Source organism: Microtus oregoni, unplaced genomic scaffold (genome assembly GCF_018167655.1).
Source record: "Microtus oregoni isolate MIOR12 unplaced genomic scaffold, Mior012 000080F_ref0000499, whole genome shotgun sequence".
Taxonomy (NCBI): domain Eukaryota; kingdom Metazoa; phylum Chordata; class Mammalia; order Rodentia; family Cricetidae; genus Microtus; species Microtus oregoni.
This window is the reverse complement of record NW_024544538.1, coordinates 5,453,350-5,478,461: the sequence shown is the minus strand read 5'-3', so window position 1 is coordinate 5,478,461 and position 25,112 is coordinate 5,453,350. Positions and strand designations below refer to the sequence as shown.

General features: G+C 41.4%; 1 protein-coding gene across 1 annotated transcript in view; it reads right to left on the bottom strand.

The window, feature by feature from the left end:
* Nucleotides 1–22,392, bottom strand: part of LOC121441667 (LON peptidase N-terminal domain and RING finger protein 3-like) — a 113,862-nt gene extending 91,470 nt beyond the window's left edge. Inside the window, exon 1 of the mRNA XM_041642870.1 lies at nucleotides 22,339–22,392. Coding sequence (XP_041498804.1) covers nucleotides 22,339–22,392 — 54 coding nt within the window. The remainder of the gene's footprint in view (nucleotides 1–22,338) is intronic.
* Between the last annotated feature and the right edge of the window lie 2,720 nt (nucleotides 22,393–25,112).

Here is a 25,112-nt window from a genome sequence, read left to right as displayed (position 1 = left end):
CAAGAAAGCTGCAGGGCAATAATCTGATTGAACTAAAAGGTGTTTTTTTTTCCCCAAAAAAACTCTCAATAAAGAGCTAGCAAACTAAATTCACAAGCACACTGAGAAGATCAAATAGCTCAGCCAAGTGGGGTTTATCCCTGAGCTGCAAGGATGCTTCAACATAGGAAAATAAATCAATATGACATAGTGCATTGATAAGAATGGAGGACCGTAACCATGCATATATCTCAATAGGTGCAGAAGAGGAACTGGGAAAAGTTAATATCCTTTATGAAAGAGAAGGCCTCATCAAAATAGGCACAGAAGGAGCTTCACAGGACAAGAGACTACAAAGCAGCCAAAGCAATCTTAAGACTAGGAAGCAAGCCAGGTGGTGGTAGCTCATACCTTTAATCCCAGCACTCCAGAGGCAGAGGCAGGTGGATCTCTGTGATTTTGAGGCGAGCCTGGTCTACAAAGCAAGTTCTAGGATATCCAGGACTGTTACACAGAGAAACCCTGTCTCAAAAAAAAAAAAAAAAAAAAGAACTGAAAAAATGTTGGAGGCATTGCTAGATGTTTTTCTGTCAAGATACTGGTTGATGAGGTGATCGAGAGGATTCCCCGGTTTCTAAAAGATTTTCTTTTTCATTTAAATGACACAGGGATTTTGTTCAAGTTACAAACATGGAAGACAGTGTAACAGGAGTGCAGAGAACACTGTAAAGGGGGGACAGGTGCCAAAGTTGGCACTAAGCGGGGAACACGGCATGAATTCTCATGACAGGCAGAAAAGCATCACAACAGCAATGGAAACTTTTCAATTCATCATCATTCTTTTATTCTCTAGATAAGCCAGCTGGGAACACGAGCTGCTCTTAAGAGGAGATAGGGATGGTGAACACAGAACCCAGGAAATTGCCAACACTTCCCAGCAAGGTATAATGCAGTCCAGATCTGAGCATGTGGGATGAACGTTTAGTCTGGGTGGAGCCGTCTCTAGCATTTACATGGCTCTGGATCCATTCCCCCTTAACACCACACTGGCTGTGTGCCCCAGAATGCTGATGACCCCTACAGGTCACAATTAGAAAAGAGAACATGCTGTGACAAGGTCATTTACTACGTTCGGGAGCGGGGGAGGAATGAGAGGAATGGGAACTGTAATGTGAGCATCCTTCTGTCTTCGTGGCTCTGTCTGACTCTGGGAGAAAATGAAGGAGCTGATCTCTGGGGTTTCTATAGCTTCTTCCATAGCAACAGCCTGGTTCTTTGATTTATGGGTCCTCTAGGCTTTTCTATGTCAGTTGCTCTCCTTGGTACAAATAAGTTAAAGATGATCATATTCTTTTTATAAGCTCATAGAAACAGAAAATAATCCTAAGATTCAAGAAAATTAGAAAATGCAAGTAAGTATAAGGGAATGAAAGTCAACGGGGAAACTGTGACTTGTCTCCAGGACCTCAGGCCAGTGTTTAGCTGTACAATAGTGATACCATGGCCTGAGAGCAAACCAATAGCTCAAATGGGGAACTCTCAGACTGTCTTATTTTCCTAGCCCCTAACCTTTCTATCTTTAGAGGAGATGATTAAATTCTCCTTCTAACTTTCTCCACAGTTGACATGAAGAATTGTACACACACACACACACACACACACACACACACACACACACACATAGTAGGTGTATAGAGGCCAGAAGAAGGCACCAGGTGCCCACCCCGTCACTTTCCCTCTTGTTCCTTTTAGACAAAGGGTCTCCAGAACCTAGAACTATCTTTTCTTCCTGTTAGACTGGCAGCCAGTAGCTGCTGGAAATCCCCCTATTTCTGTCACTCTCAGTGCTGGCATGTATGGGGACCATGCCCAGCTTTTCTGTGGGTGCAAGGAACTGAACTCTGGTCCTCATGCTTGTACAACAAATGCTCTGAACTTCCAAATCATCTCTCTAGCCCCAAGGCGATTTTCCTATATATAAAATAACGTGTGTTCAGCTACTGCCTCAGCACGCCCACTCTTCTTACCAAGCTTTCAGAGTTTCGCTGGGGATATTAGGCTGCCCACTTTCCTGCCATGCTGTTAGCTAGCAATTCAACAGCGACGCTCTAACATCGTTCTAAAGGTTAAAAATAATTCAAGAAGGGGACTGTGACCAAAAGAACATTGCCCTTTTGATAAAAAGCTGGTACATCTGATCTATGAGTAACCCTTGTTCTTTCCCAGGGGCGAGGAGAAGATTATTTAGAAACAACTCCATAATCTCTTCTTGTGAACAAAGACGGAAAGTAATTGCTCTAAACGCAGTGGGCCAAGATAGTCTCTGCTTCCTTCACATCAGATTTGGGACCACGGACCTCACATGCCTGGCACTGTCAGTACCCACTTTGACCAAACTGACTGTGGCATCTAGTCTACCACCTAGTCAGTATGCACACATGAGCCGAGTTTCACAATCAGTACAGAGGAGCACATCCAGAAGCTTCACCCTGGATAACTGGTAATGGTTGAGGTTTCTGTTTCAGATTGAGAAGCCGATTCTATCCCTTGAGCAAGGCATGCGGGATGCCACATTGCCTTCTGGTCTTTGTGCCAAGGCAGGCAGGCCACAATTCTGGAATCTGGAGATTGCTTGGGTGCCAGGTTTTTCAGCGGATGGTCTCACCACCGTGAGGCATTTAGTGTGTAGCCTCTCAGGAGGCTGGGTAAGAAGACACCAGCAAAAAAATGGAAAACGAGGTCAACAAAAATGGAGGGGAAGTTGCTGTTCCACTTACAAGTGTGTGCCCCAACAAGAAAGGGCGGCGGATGTACTAGCTCTAAATATACACTTCTTTCCCACCCTAGTTTGAGTCTCAAAAATGCTTTACTAGTTTCCTACATGTATCTTACTTCTTCTAGTCTTTAGCAGATATTACTTCCTTTATGGCTATTAATTTTGAAGATGCTTAGAACTCGAGTTTCTCAGTTCCCCCACTTCTGGGGCCATACCTAAGCACATCTGCCGGATACACAAGTGTCATGGCCCAGACTCCAAAGAGAATGAGACTGCCTGCTTCAGCAGCGCGCCTGTTCATCTGTTGCTGCTCTTATTTAACCATGGACTGCTGGCATTATGTAGCTTGGGGTGATAACCAAGGTAAGAAACTGGGCTTTTGATTATTCTTTTGATGTTTTAATTGCCCTTCTGATGCTCCGAGAGTCAGTTACATATGAAGAAAAACAAGCAGCCATCTGTTTCCTGAACCATTCGATTGAAGAAGCCTCATCCGATGTCCAGCCTAGCAATTGCTGGGTCCTGGCTAATTGGCAGAAAGGCAGCTACCCTGGCTGGATACCACATATGGCACAAGTTGCATGTGCTTATTTGGGGGAAAGTTGGAAAATGATACCAGTGCAAAGGGCTAAGACGCTGGTTGTCCCTAGTCAAGAGGGGTACTCCCTTCCTGCACACAGCATGCAAAGATTCCCTAGCACACTTGGTTTCGGGTTAAATCCTGTCACAGACTCTGAATCCCTTCTCTTCAAAATTTTTAAGTGTGTGTGTGTGTCCACAGTGCCTATGTGGAGGTCAAAAGACAACTTACAGGTCAGCTCTCTCCTTCCACCATATGGATTCTGGGTATTAAATGCAGGTCACCGACTTGGTGGCAAATGCTTCCCTTATATAAAATGGCAGTCTTCAATGCATAGCAGTCAAGTTCCTTTTACAAGTAGTACTTCAAGGATAGCTTGCTACCAGGGAAAGAAGAAAAAGACTTTTAACAGAAAGGAGAGGAAGCTAAATAAAGAAAAGCTCTCTTGCAACGGAAGAGGACACTTATCCCTAGTTTTAGCTAAGTGCAGTGAATTCATAAACAGTCTTTTTTATTGAAGTAAATTTCAAGGCTTTTACTTAGTCTGAACTTGATAGAAATATGAGTGCATCACAGTTGCTTCCCATTTCTGTGATTTAAAGAAAAAACCTCTCAAGAGAAACTTAGGGAGGGTTTGTTTTGGCACAAAGTTTAAGATTATAGTCATCATTTTGGAGAAATCACAGGATCAGGAGCTTGGTTCAGTTGCATCCACCATCAAGAAACAAAGGGCATGCTGGGCAGTGGTGGCACATGCCTTTAATACCAGCACTCGGGAGGGAGAGGCAGGCGGATCTCTGTGAGTTCGAGGCCAGCCTGGTCTACAAGAGCTAGTTCCATGACAGGAACTAAAAGCTACGGAGAAACCCTGTCTGGAAAAATCAAAAAAGAAAGAAAGAAAGAAAGAAAGAAAGAAAGAAAGAAAGAAAGAAAGAAAGAAAGAAAGAAAGAAAGAAAGAAAGAAAGAAAGAAGAAACAAAGGGCAAAGAATGCTTGAGACCACCTTCTTCTTTCTATATAGTTCAAGATTGATGGAGGAAGGTCATTGGTTAAAAAAATAAAGAAACTGCTTGGCTGGCCCTCATAGGTTAGAACACAGGTGGGTGGAGAAAACAGAACAGAATGCTGGGAGGAAGAGGAAGTGAGCTCAGACTCGACAGCTCTCCTCTCGGGGGCAGATGCCTCAGAGAGAGACGCCATGCCCCGCTCCCGGGCAGACACACGTGATGAAGCTCCGACCCAGGATGGACGTAGGCTAGAATCTTCCCGGTAAGCGCACCTTGGGGTGCTACACACAGATGATTAGAAATGGGCTAAATTAATATGTGATAATTATCCTAGAAGAGGCTAGATAGAAATGGGCCAAGCAGTGTTTAAGTGAATACAGTTTGTGTGTTGTTATTTCGGGCATAAGCTAGCAGGCGGCCGGGGTTCTGGGGACGCAGCCCCGCCGCTCCTAACACAACAGAACGGCACCCAACGCTCTTATTACAACACAAGATCCTAGCCAAATCAAGATAATCCCCCATGGGCACACCCAGAGGCCCATCTCTAGGGGATTTCAGATCTCAAGTTGAAAGTTGAGGTTAACTATAAAAACAATACAAGAGCAAATATGACAGGCAGCCATCCAATTTCATATCCAAGCCTTCCATGATATAACCTAGGCATACTTATGAAACAGATACAATTTGTTCTGAACATGCTTAAATACTGTCATTTTTTTCCTGACTGTATCCCACCTTTGTAGGTCCCAGTAACTCCAGCTCACACCTGCTGAAGCCTGTTCCCCAAATCAACCTTTAATACTTGACTTGTGGTTCCCATTCCTTAGTCCTGAACACCATGCCAAGATTTTTCTTACAACTCAAATCAAAATGTGTCTTTCTAATCTCCCAAGTCCCAGCTTCTTAGTGGGATCCTTCATAAATAGTATACCTGCATCAATCAAAAGAGATCTGGAATTTCTTAGCCCAAATGGGTGAGAATGCCGGGGAGTTCTGACTTGTTGAGCCTAAGCAAGAGACCTATGTGTTCTCAGAAGGGCAGTTTAAGAACATCTTAAAGCCTTACTTTCTGCATCAACTGTACCTGTACCTCTAGGTAGAAGTGTCTCTCGAATGCCATAGGTGATTCCTTTGGCAGGAACCCCGTGGGAGTACAGAAGGCCTCTGACTGAGGCTGCCCTGCTAGGTTCCCTAGTGAGTCAGAGATGTGTTGAGGTAGGCAGAGATCCTGCTATTTGATTTTATAATGCAATAACAATGAGTTTTAGAAACGTCTCATTTTTTAGTAGAAGATGAAATTCAGATATAGATTTTTAAATGTAAGCAAAAGTCATGTGACCAAATGTGAGTTCCTCACACATAAATACTATGGTTGTTACACCATCAAAAGCCCCGCTTACAGAATTCATCACAGGAAACACTGGGGAGCAGTTTTTGAGTAGTTACTGTGCTTCGGCAAACCTTAACAGATGAGATGGCTCAGTGGTCCTCACAGATGCCATGCCGAATGAAAAGAGCGTGTGTCAGTAAGGTGGTGGTGGTGCACACAGAGGCAGACACAAGTTCAAGTACAGCCTGGACTACAGTTTGAGTTCCGGGACATCTAGGCCCTACCCAAAGAAACCCTGTCTCAAACAAAAAACAAAAGAAGAAGAAAGAGAAGGAGGGGGAAGATGAGGAAGAGAAAGAAGGAAAGAGAAAGAGAGGAAGGAAGGGAGGGAGGGAGAGAGGGAGGAAGGAAGGGTGTCTTAAAGCCACGTGCTATTTGAAGTTGTTTACGTGGCCTCCTCAGAAGACTATGATGAGTATAACAAATATATAATCAGTAATAGGGCATCAGTGGCTGTCAAACTTTGGAGGTGGAGGGAGGAAGTTTTGGAGATAAGGGAGTTGGTCTGTAACCTTACCGTGGCGGTAACAGCATGCATCTCTGTGCTAAAAAAAAAAAAAACTCATAGAAATGTATGCCAACAGTCATTTTTTTCTTTTCTTTTCTTTCTTTCTTTCTTTCTTTCTTTCTTTCTTTCTTTCTTTCTTTCTTTCTTTCTTTTTTTTTTTTTTTTGATTTTTCGAGACAGGGTTTCTCTGTAGCTTTGGAGCCTGTCCTGGAACTAGCTCTTGTAAACCAGGCTGGCCTCGAACTCACAGAGATCCTCCTGCCTCTGCCTCCCAAATGCTGGAATGAAAGGCATGCACCACAACCATCTGGCCTCAATTTTTTTCTTTATACTTTGAATCAAGTTAGGGAGATGCACTTTCCCAATCATTTAGTGATATAAAAAAAATCAAACTTTACCTTCTAAAAATAGGGACAAGATGCATCCTCTCTAAAGAATAGCCATGAAAAGAGCTTTGAAGGAAATCTTACAACAACTCCCTAAGCTCCTGGGAAGTAAAGAGACAGCTGGAAAAGGTAGAACACGTGTTCTAAGGCCTTGGCTCAGCAATGGCACGTGGACTCTGTGGCTAATCACCACAGAATCTGCTCCCCTCCCATTTTCTCTAGAGGTAAAAGCCTGCTGACGGAGTACCCAGAGTTTGGGTGGCATATTTTCACTATTTAGAGTCAACAAACGCATGAAGGCTTATTATCTTAACTTCATGACCAATGAACTAACAAAGAAGGGATAGGGAAAAGAAGGACTACGATATCCTATCTTTACCTCCACTTCTACCCTTAAGTATGGAAATTTATATAGCAAATTTTTGGTGTTTACACCAAAGCAAATTTATGTCAAATTTGTCAAGACTTTCCAGAAAGTGAACAATGCATTTCTGTATTACCAGAGCTCAATTAAGGTATTGCATACCCAGGACTGGGTAGTCACTGGTTTCTGTAACTAATCTGATAGACGGATGGCCGATTTAATTTTGTACATGTAATTTTGTACATAAGCTAGATCCATTAGCTCAGTGTCTACCAAGACATTAAAAACTCAAATTTTGCCTTTTCTTTCTTTCAAGATAATTTTTTTAGAATTTTGAAATAACTTCAGATCATAAACAACATTGCAGTGTCATTCCTATGTGCCCCTTCCTCAGTTTCCCCAGTGAAAACAGCTTATAACATTCTACTATAGTGAGCTAACTAGGACACTGCTACAACCCATTCATGCTTTTACTTCTTTTCATCATTTCCATATATGTATCTATATCTAGCTCTGTGTAATGATGTTGCCTATGTGTAGTTTCCTATTCACTAAAACAATGAGAACTGAGCCATCACATGCATCCACATCCTTCTTGCTGTCCTTTCTAGTTCTACCCAACTTCCTATCTACCCCATTTACTGGTTAACACCAGCTAACCTTCCCCTCACCCCACCGCCTCTAAAACATTCACAAGAATTTTTATCTATATACACAATATGTACTCTTTTCAGATTGGCTTTTTCACACAGTAAAATCCCTAAGAGATTCATGAAAGTCATTAAGAGAACCTGTACCTCATTCCCTTTTAGTGCTGAGTAGCATTCCACGGCATGAATATATTAGTCTGTTTAATCATTAATTTGTTGAAGCAAACTAACAATACATGATTTATGCAGTTGCTTTATATCCTTGCCAACACTTGGTATTGCCACTATTTTATTTTACTTTTTAATATTTTCTGTTTTCTTTTGTTGAGATAAGGTCTTACTCTTTATCTACATAGCCCAGGTTTCTCTCAAACTTACATTAATCCTCCTGCCTTAGCCTCCTGAGGCTGGAATTAAAGGCATGAGCCACCACACCCAGCACATTTTAGTCATTTTTATAGGCATGTAATAATGTCTCTTTGGTTTCGCTTTGTATTTTCTTTGATGGTTAACGATACTATCTTTTCATGTGCTGTTTTCTGGTTTTACATCTTCTTTGAAGAAATAGCTGTTCATACTCGTTATCTGTTCCTAATTGGATAGAATTTTGATAGTTCTTAAGTCCTTTGCTGGAGGTGTGGTTTGAAAATATTTTTGCCTGTCTGCAGTTTGTCTCTTTATGCTTTAAAAATTGCATTTAATGTTGTATCAGTATACAAACGACCAGATTTTCTTGTGATATTTTCATAGCTATGTAGTTTTAGCTGATGCTCCCATTCATCCCCCTCCACACACACACACACACACACACATCTCTTTGCCCTTACTCTTTGCTTGAACCCTTCTGATCTCAACATTCCCTTTCCACTTTTATATAGCAAATGGTCTGTTACCTTCCCTGCCCCTTTCCTTAAAGTTCCCTCTTCCCTCTTCTGGTCCCCTTTCTAGTTTCCTAACCTCTACCCTACTCACTCACATGACACGGTTTTGATGTGGTGAAACTTTTTAAAATTTTGATGGAGTCCAGTTTTTTTTTTTCCACTTGTGGAGCATGATGTTAATGTTAAACCTAAAAACTCTTTTCTAAGTCCTAAAATATGTAGTTTTCACCTATGGCTTTTAATAAACGATGTATAGTTTAATGTTCTACACTGTGGAATCTACAGTCACGTTTGCCATCTATTCTGAGTTAAGTCTGAGGAAGTTGAATGTTCCAAGTCGACTTGTTTTGCATCTGGGTGGCAGCTGCTCCTGTGCTATTTGTTGTAAAGGCTATTCTTTCTCTCTCAAGCACTTGGTTGAAGGTTCTAGCAGGGAGCTCATCTGCTTGTATACCCTTAACCAAAGACCAGACCTCTCCAGTTCAGGGAAGGGTGTCCGTTTTAACTAAGCACACAGCTTCAGAAAGGATGTAGACGGAGGGCTAAGGGAAGACGTGGCCTGCCTAATCATCCTGATAACCCAAACCACAAACAGCGATTAATGGGGTGACAAATATCACAGCCACTTCAGTCTCAAGCACCCCTTTTCTCTGTTGAATGCCTTTACACTTATGTCAAAAAAAATCAGTTGAGCAAATTTGCATGGATCAAATTCACCACGGTCAAGTTCCAGGGATGGTTCAACATACATAAATCAGAAAATGTAACACATCATATAAATAGACTTAAAGAGTAAAATCACATGATAATTTCAATAGATGCTGAACGAAAGATTTTTTTTCAAAATCCAACATAAGGAGTATGACTGGAGGGAACATATCTCAACATAATAAAGGGTATATATAAAACCTCACAGCCAACATCACACCCTAAATGGAGAAAAACTTGAGCAATCCCAATATAAGTCAGGAAGCAGACAGGGTTGTCCACTAACCCTACTCTTTTTCCATATTGTATGTTGTAGAATATTATTTTAACTATATAAAGATGTGTTACAATTGTTTATGCTGTGGAATATTACTTTAACTATGTAAAGGTGTGCTAGTTTTATTTATGCTGTATTTGTTTAATTATGTAAAGATGTGTTGCTGTCTCACCTTGCCTGCCTAAGACACCTGATTGGTCTTATGAAGAGCTGAACAGCCAATAGCTAGGCTGGAGAAATGACAGGCAGTGCTGGTGGGCAAAGAAAATAAAGAGAAGAGAATAAACAGAAAGAGGGGGATGCACCGGGGCAAGAAATCAGGTAGCCAACAGCTAGTCAACCAGACATGAGGAGCAGTGAAAGAAAGATATACAAAAGGAAAAAAAGTAGATAAAGAGAAACAGGTTAATTTAAAAGAGCTAGCCAGAAACAAGCGTAAGCTAGGCCAAGCATTCATAGCTAACAATAAGTCTCCATGTCATGATTTGGGAGCTGGTTGGGGGCCCAAAATAAAAAAAAAAAACAACCCAGTACAATTGTACTCAAAGTACTAGCTGAAGCAATAGACCAAGAAAAGAAAAGGGATACAAATAGGGAAAGAAGCCGAACTATGCTTGCTTGCAGATGGCTTAATTCTATAGTGATCCCAAAAGTTCTACTGGAAAGCTTCTAGAAACAATAAACCCGCAATGTGACAGGATATCAAATTAACTTATAAAACTTAGTAGTCTTCTGACAGAGCCATAAACAACAAGCATACTGATCAAAAGATCAGGGAAACATTCAAATTCACAGTGGTCTCAAAAAATATCCAGGAATAGGCCTAACCAAGGAAGTGAAAGGCTTTCACAATTAAAACCGTTCCATCTCTGAAGAGATTAAAGATGATCCTGGAAGATGAAAAGATACTCCATGCTTGTGCACTGGTTAGAATTACCATTGTGGAAACAGACTGCCAAAAGTTATTTACAGATTCAATGCAGTACCAATCAAAATCCCAAATTTTGGGACATTCTTCATAGAAATAGGAAAAAAAATCTTAAAATTCATATGGAAGTACAAAAGACCCAGGACAGCCAAAGCAATTTGATTTAAAAAAAAAATGCTGGAGAAGTTCATATACCTGTTTTAAGCTTTATTACAAATATATAGTAATTAAAACAGCATGGTACTAGCACACAAAAAACAGACATGTATGTCAATGGAATAAATAGAAGACTCCAACATGAGTGCATTTAATTATATCCATCTAATATTTAACAAAGATTCCAAAAGCATACATTGGAGAAAAGGCAGCATCTTCAACAAGTGGTGCTGGGAAAACTACATGTCCACATAAACAAAATCCAAAATCAGATGACCTAAAATCACCTGTAACTCCAGCTTGGAGGATCTGACACCCTCTTCTAACTTCCAAGGGCACATACACATAAATACACTTACACACATGGAGACATAAAAAATGGTTAAAAATCTTTAAAAGAAATATGGCTACTAGACATTACCTCCAATTTTCTTCTCTATGTCCCTAAATGTTTACTTTTATAACTTATTTTTCTGTGCTAAGATTTTCTATTTGTTTCAATAGACATTAAAATTCTACCTCATAAAGTAGCTCTGTGATTGCTACTTTAAAGCCTTTGTCCTCATAATTCTACCATGCAATTTATCCTGGTTTGGTATTAGTTGATTACCTTCAGTGGTTTTATTAACTTCTGAATATGCTGGCTATTCAGAGATTCTGATTTCTAATTAAGCTTCAGCTTAGCAAGCAGGTACTTTGCCTAGGTTTATTGCACAGGTCCAGGCTTGCTTTTATCCACAGTGATTCAGTGACAATTTTCTTTCCAGAAGCTCTGTCATGCTATTTCTGGTCTGCTCCATTAACGCACTGCTGGGTCAAGTTGTCCCTGCTGGTGCTGTCCGAGAAGGTCAGCTGTTCCAGGCCTCTATGTGCATGGGGGTGGGGGCCCTAGGGGGTTGTAGGTTCTGTGGTCTCTGCTTGTATCGCTGAGATTCTCCTTGCCTATGCTGCCTGGGCTTCTGTAGGTGCAAGGGGAAGATTGGCCCTTCAAGAGCATGGTGGCTACAGGAATTTCTGGGCCAGGCTACTTAGGGTGCTGCTTCTTCTCGATGGTTTACTCGTTTGTAACGTATCTTTAAAACGGGTAGGAAGAATCTCCTCCGGTGTGTGTGTGGCAGGGGGGAAGAACCAGTTCTCTTGGCTGATTGTCAGTGGAGATCCCTGCTAGACCCCTTGGTTGGAGCTGCCATGTTCTCCTGATGTTGCAGCCAGGAATCCCATACAATCCAGAAGAAGAAAGGATCTATCTAATCCATCTTCTGTTGCTAGGTTGGAAACTAGGAAATGTTGGCTTGTGCCCTTCATCTTTAGGTTAGGGAATGATAATGCTTTGTGCTACAATGGGGATCATTTGATCTTGCAGATCCTAACCACTCCGACTTACCCTTTGCAGTTTTCAAAATTCCCCTTTCATCATCTTTTGCATTACTTCCTTTGTTTATGTTTGTGCTCAGCTGGAAGGAGCAGAGGAAAATGAGTCTGCACCATTTTATTTAGACTGGAGATGGAAGGTTAATTTTGTATTGGTTTCTGCTGCTGAGTCTCCAACGAATGACTCATACTTTCAAGTGTCACCATTTCTTAGGCACGAATAAGCTCAGGACGCTTTGCTTTGTCTAATATAGCAATCTTCCAGGAGTAGGTGGCTGTGCATGTGTTTCTGTCTATATACACTTTTGAGAAGAAATCCTAGAAGAGCCTGGCCTTGAAATAACTGTTTTAAAATGCAGACAAGACACTGAATTAGCCGCTAATTTGCCTATGAGATACTTTAATCACTATGTTCACAGAATCACCATATTTTAAGGAGCCGGAACAACTATCTCTTGATAGTTCCAGACAGGCTTGAAGCAGATAATAAGATTTTAAGACATTCTCTTACCTTTATATAGAATCTTGGAATATCAGTACATGGCATACTCTGTGAAGCCCTGGTCCTCAAGAACAATGAGATGTCATTAAAGAGTGCTTTAGCAGGCTGAGCTATGATCTCCAAAAACTGGTCATCCCTAATTGATGCAATCATATTGCTTTTCACGAACAAAGAATCTTCATAGTATCTTTAAATTAAAGGAGCCTAATCTAATTACAGATTCCCTATCAAGGACAGGCAGGAGGATCAAAGTGCTATAAAAATGATTTGACTTGGGAATCTGAGAGTCCAAAAGGGAGATGTGAAGATGTTGTACTTCTGGCTTTGAAGATGCAGTAAGGATCCATGCGACAAAAAAAATGCAAGTAATATCTAGGAGCAAGAAAATAGATGACTTAGGATTCCTGACCCTTATATTTCTATGAAAATATATTTCTGCTGTTTTCATAGTCATTTGTAACATGAAGGGGCCTGCTTGTTGGGGTTTATGTCCTGCCCAGTTCCCCATAGCCGGCAAGCCCCAAAGAAAATCACACAGAGATCTCCATAGTTATAAAACTGATTGGCCCATTATCTCAGACTACTTATTAGCTCTTGTAGCTTATATTAATTATTCTCATCTATGTTAGCCACATGGTTCAGTACCTTTCTCATTGGTACAGATCACATCCTGCTTCTTTGCGCAGGAGTGCGGAAAGAGCTTCCTTCTTCCCAGAATACTCCTGTTCTCATCGCCCTGCCTCTACCTCCTCTCTGGTTGACCCATCTATACTTCCTGCCTGGCCAATCAGCGTTTATTTAAAACATGATTGACAGAATACAGACAATTCTCCCACACCAGTCATTTGTTACAGCAGCAATGGGAAACCAATATACTCACAGGCAGCAGGCACATGATGGAGGAAGTTGGAGGTCAGAGGGTATTAAAGTTTAGAAGGACATTCATGTGTGCTCTACAAAGAAGCAGTAAAATATGAGACTAATCTGGAAACATGAAGTCTAAGAGTGGCTCTGTATCTGCCAGGCATATCCAACTTGAGACCTGTGGAGTGTGTGCACCAGAAGGAAAGCGACAAATGGAACCCAACAGAGAAGCTTCCTTCTGGAATAGATGGGAGAAAATATAGAGACCCACAACTACACAATGTACAGAGAGTGAGAGACTACAGAATATTCATTACTAAATAGGTTTTCTCCATTAAATCCCTCCCTGCAGAACTCAGGGAACTCTACAGAAAAGGAAGTGGAAAGATTCTAAGAGCCAGAGGGGATGGAGGACACCAGGCAACAAGGCCTTCTAAACACAATAGTGCTGATGCACCTATGAACTCCCAGAGACTGTGGAAGCATGCACAGGGCATGCAGGGGTCTGAAACAGATGAAGTCCCAGCACTAAGAGGGAAAGTGGACACATGCTCCATCCCTAACCCAGAAGCTATCTCCATTTGATAACTTAAGTAAGAAAGCTTAGTTTTCTCCATTGGAATCCAATATGGAGTATACAAACCTACTTCAGGGCAAGCCCCATACCCATCAATATATGGCCAACACAAAACAAATCCAATGATATTTATGAAGGTTATTTTGTTTTCTCATTACAAGTCTTTTGCTTATATATTGTGGCTTCTGATTTTGTGCTTTTATAGGATCTCCCCGCCTCTGTGTGTGTGTTTCTGTGTCTGTGTCCATGTGTTTCCTGTCCTTTTCCTTGCCTCTTCTTTGCTGTTTGTTTATATTATGCTATTGTGGTTTGTTTGTTCTTATATAATCTTATTTCATTTTATCATCATTATTTCATTTTAGATGCCTGTATATCTCCTAATGAGAGAAAAAAGAAAGGGTGTGGATTTTGCGGGTGGATCTGGGAGGATTTGGGGAAGGGAAAACCATAATGAGAATATATTGTAAGAAAAACAATCTATTTTCATTTAAAATTTTCTAGAAGTTACTTAAAAATTATGAGGGATTTTTAACCAAATTTTTGGTAGCTTGATTACATGGCTCTGAAGCATAAATACTGTTAAATGACAATGTTCTGCCACAGTGTCTAATGTTGGATAAGCCTGCCTAGATCACTGCTGTCCAGCAGAACTTTCTGTAGTGAGAATGAAAATGTTCTACATTTGTAGTCTCCAATATGGGAGTCACTAGCCTTGTGTGATTACTAAATCTTTGAATGTGGTTATAATAAATAAGGAAGTGAATTTTTCATTTTATTTATTCTTAATTTATATCTAAAAATCTTAACATACATGTAACCTGTAGTTAATATAATAACTGTTAAGGAAATGCTCAAGAAATAAAAAAGCACATAGCCTTTTCTTTTTAATTTTTTTTTGACAAAGGGTTTCTCTGTATATATCTGGCTTTCATAGATCTCATTCTGTAGACCAGGTTATCCTTGAATCAGATCTGCCTGCCTCTGCCACCCAGTATTGGATATGAAGCCATGTGTCCCCACAACCAACTACTCTATTCCTTTTTACTTAGGACTTTATCATTTTTTTAAATAGAGTTTAAAATAAAACCACAAATAAAGATGAAAAATACACAGAGAAAAAAAAGCACATAGCTCACAAAAGTTTAACTCATAACAACAATACAATTTCATAATATTTCAAATGTAAAAATTACCACCAACTGAAGCCAAACATGGTTATATGGTGTAGGGGGGCAGAAGAGAGAAAGAGAAGAGAGAGAGAGAGAGAGACTATATTATTCAGCAATAAAAACAATAAAGTTCTGGTTCATAGTATAGCATGAACTTTGAAAGTGTGGTACAAAGTGAAATCAGAGTCAGAAACTAACACACAACGGCACACTATAATTCTGGCACTTAAGGAGATTGAGGAAGGAGGATCGTGAGTTTCAAACCAGTCTGGGCTACATAGCAAGTTTTGGACTACACTGGACTTCACAGTAATACCTGTGTTTTTAAAAAACAAAGTATAAAAATACAAAATAAGAATATCAATAAATACAGGAAGTAGATTAGTGTTAGGGTTAGGCTGGGAAGAAGTCTTTAGGGATGATAGCTAAAGTGTACAAGTTTCTTTTTGAGTTCATGAAAATGTTCTTACCATGGCTATATTTGCACACACTCACTAATACATTAAAACAATTGAACTATAACCTTTAAATGTGTGAATTAATCCTCAATAAAGCTATTTTTGAAAGTAAGTGCAAGAATAATGCATGTAGCAGGAGCTCATTTTTATAAAAACCATACGTACATATGCATGTAATATAAACATTTGTCAGTGTATGCAAATATATAGAACATGATTTGGAAAGAAAGCCACCCATCTGTTAGCACTGGTTACTTCTGGAGAGGGAAGTGGGACTGCCTTCTGCAGCATCCTTCTTTCTTTTCCTCCTACTCTGCTTGTTCTCCCAAGTCTTCTGTAGGCATTTCTGCCTCCATTCATCCCTTTAGAGGCCACATTTGATTCTCCTGGCCCTCCACACATATCATCGACTTTCTTACTCATTATTCATTCAACAGATATCCATTAAAAACCATACTAGGTACTATGCTAGAAATCAGATACGAAACAGGAGCAAAGCAAATAAAGCCAGCAGTCTTTTGGAGTGTACAAGCTAGCGGTGGCCAGGAGATATAATAAAGAACACCTTGATCAATGCTACAAAATTGCATATGATATTAAATGATAGGGATATAATAAAATAGGGGATGAGACACTGACCAAAATAGGGTTACCTCACTGGGACTATCAGAGAAAGCCTCTTTGAGAAGCCAACACTAAAGCTGAGACACTGGCAATGAGGAAGAAGGTTAGAGGAAACCATTTTAGGCGGAGTGCCAAAGACCCCAGCGAAAACAAGTCATAGCTGGGAACATAGTTATCAAGGAATGTCATATGGGATACGATTATTCAGCAAGGATTGTATCTTATTGGGTCCAAGTAAAGAGCGTGAGTGCCACTTAACGTATAACTGGAAGCTCTTAGAGGCTTCTGCTACAGGGAGGAAAGTAAGGGCAGATTTACATATGTCAAAGGCATCTCTGGATGGTGTGTGCAGACTGGAAGTAAAGAGGCCAGGGAAAAGACTCCTGCAGTGAACAGATGAGATGATGGTGGTGACGAAGGGGATGAACTGAAGTAGAGAAAGATGAAATATGCTCACTGGAGATAGGGTAGAATTTGCTGATGGATTGGATGTAGAGGATGAAGGAGAGAAAGAATCAAGAATGGTCCCCAGGAAACTGGATGAGGTAGCATATGCCTGCAATCCCAGCACCCAGGAAGCTGGAACAAGAGGAAAGGGAGTCTGAGACCACTGTGGGCTACATAGCAAAACTCAGTTTCGCTTGAAGATGACTTCCAGGAACTTTTAATTGTATGGCTAGATGGAAGATGTCATTCCCTACGACTAAAAGGGGTTTCAAGAGGTAAATCTGAGCCCGAGAATACAGCTTGATGTTATAGTGCCTGTCAGGCAGGTGTGTGAGGCTCTGCTGGATCAATCCCCTGAAGAGAGGATGTAGAAGAAGTCGGGAGAGACTAGACTTAGGACCTATTAAGTTCAAGATATGTATTAGTTATTCAAATGGAGATCCTAAGTAGATGGTTGACTATAGGAATCTAAACTTCGGGGGGGGGGGAGGTTAGGGCTAGACATGGAAGTTTACAAACAGGACATTTCTAAAACCCTGAAAATGGATGTCCTGTGATGAAAATGGAGACTGGAGAGAGAGCCCTGGCGTAGAATTCTGAAGTCTCTCTGAGTTTTAGCTTTCAGTCATATCCTACTACCCATATGAGTTCTAGAAACACATGCTAAACTGCCTTGTATAGGCCTGCCATGCCCCAAAGTAACTATATTTCTCCCCCAAACTCCTCTTTTTTCTTCATTTCCTACTACCTATTTATCAATCAACTGAGCAATATTTTCAGGCCTATTTTATATTGTTCCAGCTCTGTGAAAGTTTGTTCATTACCTCATCGTTTCATGGCGATAGTCTCTTAGCTACAGCTATTATCAGCTTGTCTCTAGATGAATACAATGGCTTCCTAGCTGATCTTCTTACCTCCAGCCTTGCCCTAGACTGTCCTCAGAGCCATCCTTGGAAAACGCCTAGGTCATAGTACTGCCAGACTTAAAACCCTTCAGTGAGTTAGGCACAGGGAGTGACAGAGAATCTGTAATCCCAGGATGTGGGACGTTAAGGCAGGAGGATAAAGAGTTCAAAGCAATCCTTAGCTCTCCAGCACATGTGAAGTAGCCTGGTCTGCATGAGACCGTGTTCCAAAGGAAGAGCCACAACAGCAGCAAATTCCTCAACTGAACTCATAAGATCTTTCAAGTACTGCTTCCTGCTCACTCGGCCAGCCTCAACCTCCCCCTGCCTCCTCCGCCTTGCACAGTAGACCTTCTTCATATTCGCAAACAAATACCCACAATGCAGCTCCACCACACCTTGGTTCCCTCCACCCCTGCAGGAAATGCCCAGATGGGCCGCCCCAATGAACTTGATCCTTCTTAATGCCCCTTCGATGTCCTCACATACTTCCAGCTTGATTATCTGTAACACTTCAGTGTATTAGGTTAATGAGGGCAAGGGGAGCACTTGTAGTTTTCCGGCACCTAATATAGCACACAGTCTTCAAATGTCTGCATGTGGCAACTGTGTACCAGTTCCAAGTCCTTCTCCAAGTGCTTTCCAAGTAGTTATCCACTTCATCTTTACAATAGCTCCATGAATTGTAGGCTTTTGTTATGCCCAATTGATGAATGAAGAAAAAAGATGCTATGTATTGTGCTCAAGGTCACACAGCTAGTAAATAGGGTTACGAGCACACGAGTAATTCAGGAGTCCATGCATATAACCATAACCAGTCTCTCAATAAAGAGCCAGCAAATGAAACCAGGCTCGGTATTGCTGGCCCGTGCTCTTAGCACTCAATAGGTATATGCGGGATAAACAGGAGTTCAAGGACATTCTTGGCTAGTAAATTTTTAACTAGCTTACAATACATAAGACCTTGTCTCAAAAACACAGTCTGTTCGATAAACAGGAAATGGGGAAGGTGAAGCATGCAATTTTTTTCCTTGGAATATTCTGACTTTGAAATTTCATCTTTTCTTTAATTTCAAAATCTCATTTGTTTCAGAGTTCAGAACACAATAAGAGTGCAAAATTTTTTAAAAATCCTTTGTTATGGAAACTCAGTGAGGGCCATTGTCACTGTCTTCATACCCACGGCATAAACAGGACGGGCTGATTTACTGATGCTCACTGACTATAGAAGTACAGAAAATAAGATGGAATTAAAAATTCTAACATCAAAAATTCATAACAGTAACCATCGACAGAGAGCTGCATTGATGCAGGGCACTTTGTTAAGAGTTTTATGTGTATTGCGGATTTAATCTTTCCAGCAGTCTTGTGATATAGGCAATACTATCATCTCCACAACATCTTTTTGCAGGGAAAAATGTTCTTGAAGCTATTGGGTGCCTTGTTCAAGGTTTCAGAGTTAGGAAGAGTCAAACGAGGATTTCTGCTGGGGACTTCTTAACTGCAGGTGTTTGTTCTCTGTAGCACTGTGGCAGATTGGTTGCCACCAATACCAGCACCTGAGACTCTAGGGCTATAATACCTCAAGGATAGCATCTAGCCACATGTGGCTTGGTACATTTAAATAATAAAGCTAGAAAAACATATTAATGCCTCGCTTGCACTAGCTACGTGTCAAGTGCTCATAATGAATTCTCAGATAGGTGTGCTCCATTTAGAATATCTATAGAGGTCAGGAAATTAGTAAGGGGTTAGTGAAGGGATTTCTTTTTAAATTTTCTTTTCACACACAAAATATTTTTATCATGCTTTCTCCTCCTCCAGCTTCTCCCAGATCCTATCCACCCAATATCATGTTCTTTCTCCTTCTCCCTCACCCATCTCAAAATCAAAACCAACAAAAACCCAACAAGACAAAACGTGCCCAAATTAAACAAACAATGAAAAACACCCCCAAAGAATTCATTTTCTGGTCTAGCCAACTACTCTTAGCACAGGCCCAGTCCTGGAATGTGGTTGATACACCTTGTGGCACTCTTTTGGAGAAGACTGATTTTCCCATTGCCAGCAGCTATTAACTGAAAGCAGCTTCCTGGAAGGGAGTATAAGCTTGTGTCTATTCCTCCTTCTCAGTGCTATGACTTCTGGTTTGAACCTGTAGAAGTCTTATACAGGCTACCACACTCTCCGTGAGTCTGTATGTGTGTCATCCCTGATGTCTATGAAAGGCATTGTTTCCTTGAAGTCATTGGCCACCTCTGACTCAAGAACCTACTACTATTATTCTTTCAAAGAAGCATGGCAATCAAGTGATTCTTAATGACAAACATGTTACAATACCCATAGGTCAACCCTCGTCAGAGAAGCAGCTTCTTGCAGTAGGTGGTAATTGACAGAGAGACTCACAACTGAACAATGTACAGAGAGTGAGAGACTTTAGAACACTCAGTCCTACATGGGTTGTCTTCATCCAACCCATGGTGGCACTTCAAGGGAGGGGAGACAGAATATGGTGGTATGAAAAATAAAGACGATTTATGGAACAGGAATAGTTAAATGGGGCCAGGTCATGGAGTGAGAGTGGTCCCCAAAGGCTCATATGCTTGAATGTTGGTCCTCAGTTAATGGAACTGTTGGGAAGGTTTAGGAGGTGTGGCCTTGCTGAATGAGGTATGCCATTTGGAGTAGGGTTTGAGGTTTCAAAAACCCTCACCAGGCCCAATGTCTCTCTCTCAGCCTGCTGCCTGACGATCAGGATGTAAAACTCTTAGCTCCTGCTCCAGCACCATGTCCGTCTGTCCTCTGCCATAGTGGTCATGTATTAACCATATAAAACTGTAAGCAAGCCCCCAGATGAATGGCTTATTATATAAGAGTTGCCTTGGTCATGGTGTTTCTTCACAGCAATAGAACAGTGACTAACAGTGAGGGATGGAAGAACGGGATAAAAGGGACAGTGATGGATAAGTAACACACTAAAGATAATTTTAAAAAGCATATAGGCACCTTCTACCATAGAAACTTCCAAAAATACACACACACACACACACACACACACACACACACACACACACACATAAAAAGAGATTAAATGGAGTTACCATCTAAAGGAGCAACAATGTCCCTACTAGAAGCCACAGGCAAATAAAGAAAAATATTCATTCCAGGAATGGCTATCTATTTTGGAGTTGTTGGTCAATGAGCTCTGTTAGGTCCCAAAACATTTCAGCGTATCGCCTATGTTATTGTTTATCCTCCAGAACTTGACAGTAAGGTCTCATTTCTGAAGAAGCCACATATGTCAGTCACAGAACACAAAAAAAGCAAGCTGGTACTCATCTGGAAGCCTTATCCTTAATGGCAAGTTTTCAGAATGCTGGGAGAGGCTACACACGTGAGCAAAGTCATCATCAGTCTTATCCAGCTGTGAACCCTGCAAGCTACAATAACAATCAGCTTGGCAAGACATGCCCACTGCTATAATAGTGGCATGAATCTCATGGGTGTAACCAACCATTTTCTAAATAGATTTCAGGCCCACTCGGGACCAAGAAGCTGTGGCTAGACAGGTCATTGTCCCTAAGAGCAAAACTACTTCTATTGCTTTGTTAAATAGGCAAACTTTTACATTTAATCCTAATGACTTATTGTTAGACACATAGATTAGCACATTTCTCAAACATCATCAAAGAAACTTTGAAAGAAGTAATATAGATGGGGACTAACACAGAGACCCACAACTTGTCAAAGTAGAGAGAATGAGTAACTGCAGGACACACGGTCCCAAACCGGACATCTATATCACACATTTATATCTTCCCTCCCAAGGGCCAGAGATCATTTTGGAAGAAGGAGCAGGGATATTGTAAGAATCGGAGGTGGAGGATGATTACAAAGAAACTCATCCAGACACAGCAGGGAAATTGCACATTAGAACTCATAGCAGTTTACGACAGCACGCATAAGACTGGCATAGGCTCAAGCCACACAGAATCCCAGGACAGAAAGGAGAGATGAACAGAAAGTCTGGCCCTTGGCTAGGGAGCTATTGGTAACTGGTAGCTGCTAGGAGAGGATGAGCCAGTCTTCTTAAAGGTATGGACCCAGTAGGTCGTCCATGCTCCAGTGGAAGATCATACTCCCAAGAGTACATAGGCCGTGAAAACTACTTAATAGGTTTTTTCTTTAAATAAAGAGGATACAAAGTTGATTGGGTAGGGAAGGGGAGGATCTGAGAGGAGCTGGTAGAGGGTGAATCGGATCAAAACACACTGTGCAAAATTCTGAATGAACTAACTAAAAACTGAGGGGGGAAAGCAACAGGTGCTGGTGGTTCCCGCACTACTACTCTGGAGTGCAGAGAGAAAGTCTTTACATCTGCAGCAGATGGCTTATAGGGCAATAGGACACTAGAGTGCACACTCTAGGACGTGGTAGAACGTTAGCTCCCTCAAGGTGCTAAAGCCTCCTTTCCGCCCTGCTAGTCTGCCGCTTCTCACTTTGGAGTGTCAGGGAAATTTTGAGGTAGTCATAAATATAAGGAATTTAACCTCTGCTCCTTCTCAATTCCTCAACGATAGCACCCTGGCTCCCTCACTTCTGCTGCAGTTGCAATTCATCTGCCACGCCCTCTCCCCAGTTCTACGAATTCAGAGGTGGGGTACTACTCATTTGCATGTTTCCGCCAACCCAGAGAACACTTGACAGCCTCAAGTACAAATGGACTCCTAGAATTAGAACTCCCTGGTTGCTGCCTGCTGCCACACCCTGCTTTACCACCTGGTGCTTGTTTGGCTCTCCAGAGGGCACATCCGCTCTTCCCCTGGCTCACCTGGCTGAAAACAAAGAGGTGATGGGGCGCAGCAGCTTGTAAAGACTCCGTCATCAACGGGAAGCCAGAGCTAGGAAGACAACGGCGTGGAAGGTTTTCTGTATCCCATAGGAGCATCTCCAGCGGTGATGAAATTGCTTAGGACCCTAGAAGGCGACACATAATTGTCTCAACACACAGGGACAAGTAGGACACAGGCACCCAGAGACAGGAGATAAAATACACATTTATTCCCGGTCATGAAGAGATGTAGTAGATTATTAAGCCACCAGATCATCAAAAAGGCTCTTCAGAACATAAGACCCTCCCATATCTGACTTCTGAATCCGGGCAGATTTCTTTCTCTAATGATCTTTTTTTTTCAGACTAACATTAAATGGACATATATTTTCCAAGCTGAATCCAGATATATCCAAAGGAAACGAGCAAGAGTGTGCAGACTGGGAAGGGTAATGACAAGCTAAAATGATTACTCAGCCACTGAGCCTCTCAAGCCCAGGCATCTGAGAGTTGTCTGTACAGGCTGTCCAAAGAATTCTACCTGTTAGGGGCACCTAAGAGTTGACCTGCCTAAAACTCTTCTTGGAGAAGCACATCAGAGAAGTAGATGATGTCAACTCAAGAGTTTTCAAGCTGGCTGTCTCTCAGTCCCTAATGCTGTCAGCCCCCTCGTACCACATGGCCCAGATCAGAAACACTGTCTTGATTCCCAAACAGGCTCCTTCAGTAGCAAGTTTAGTGCATAGCACCACTTTGCCTTGAGATATAGCGAGCAAGGGGAAGCTGGAAAGGACGCTGCCATATCTCTGTGATGTAGGAGCCATGTCAGCTCCCCAGACACAGCATTGTGATGGAGCAGTAAAGAGCAGCATTCTGGCTTGGTCACGCTTGAAGGGGTTCAGAGCACTGTGATAACAGAGTAACAGAGCACTTAAGGACCAGAAGATGGGAGTCAATGCTTCTGAAATGAACAGTACTTGGGAGCTGGAAAAATAGATCGGTGATTGAGCAAGCTTACTATGAATGCAATCAAACCTGCGTTTAAATTCCCAGCACCCACATAAAAGATGAGCATGGCCGCCGATGTTTGTAACCATAACACTGGAGAGCAGCAGAGAGAGGCAAACCTCAGACATTTGCTGGTCAGCCAGTCATCCAAACTGAAAGGCCAGACACGTTCAGTGGAAGATCCTGTCCAAAAACTAATATGGAGACTGGTAGGGTAAGACACCTGGTGTTCTCTTCTGGCCTGCACATGCACATTCTCCTGCATATACACCACACCACACACACACACACACACACACACACACACACACACACACACCACACACCTACACAAACACCTACACACACACCTACATATACACCTTCACAGACACACACACACCTACGTATACACCTACACACACACTTACATCTACACACACCTACATACACACACACACATTATTGTACTTGCTGAAAATGTTATTGGTTTCTGCTTTTTCTCTAAAGTGAGAAAAGTAGGTCAACTTGCTGAAAGAACTGCGACCAGGAATTTGAGTCAGAGAGGGAGTCGTTCGCTGAACCCTGCCAAGGTGGAGTTAGAAGAATTATGCCTCTCATTTCTGGGCCCTTGACTGAAGTTATGAAGTCTTGGGAAAATGTAGGCCTGATCCCCAGTGTACATCTTCTGCAGGTCCTAGAAAGTGGGTACAAGGGGAGGTTCAGCATTTCAAACTCGGTATCTGAATGGTTAGCTGGTATGAGCCAGCAAGAACAGAACTGTTTCTGAGCAAACTACCTTTGCAATTTGGCTTTCAGATGAAGTGGAATGGGCTCGGGGCAGCTTAGAAGGGATAGAAAATGGGATGGCTAGGTTGCTTTCCTGAGCTCTTCTCTGAGTCTCTGAGTTCTCCCTCTAGAAAGCTTTCTGGATGTCTTTACTTCATACACTAACTTACTTTTAGAAAGGCAAGAATATTGAGGCCATTTCTCCAAGTCTATTGATGGTTGGCATAGACTGTGATCCATTTCCTTGTCTCGTCTTTCTTCAAAATGTCCGTGTTTGACCAGTAACACAGACACTGAGAGCAACAATAAATAAATGGGACCTCCTGAAACTGAGAAGCTTCTGTAAAGCAAAGGACATGGTCAACAAGACAAAATGGCAGTCTACAGAATGGGAAATGATCTTCACTGACCTCACACTAGACAGAGGACTGATCTCCAAAATATATAAAAACTCAAAAAACTAGAAATCAAAATATCAAATTATCCAATTTAAAAATTGGGTACACATCTAAATAGAGAATTCTCAACAGAAGAATCTCAAATGGTTGAAAGACACTTAAGGAAATGTTCAACATCCTTAGTCATCAGAGAAATGAAAATCAAAACAACTCTGAGATACCATCTTACACTTGTCAGAATGACTAAGATCAAAAATACTGATGACAACTTATGCTGGAGAGGATGTGGGGTAAAGGGAACACTCATCCATTGCTGGTGGGAGTGCAAACTTGTACAGCCACTTTGGAAATTAGTATGGTGGTTTCTCAGAAAATTGGGAATCAATCTACCTCAAGATCCAGCAATGCCAATCTTGGGTATATACCCAAAGGCTGTTCAATCACACTACAAGGACATGCACTCAACTATATTCATAGCAGCATTATTCATAATAACCAAAACCTGGAAATAACCTAGATACTCCTCAACCAAAGAATGGATAAAGAAATTGTGATACATTTACAAAACGAAGTACTAGTCAGTGGTTTAAAAAAAATTGA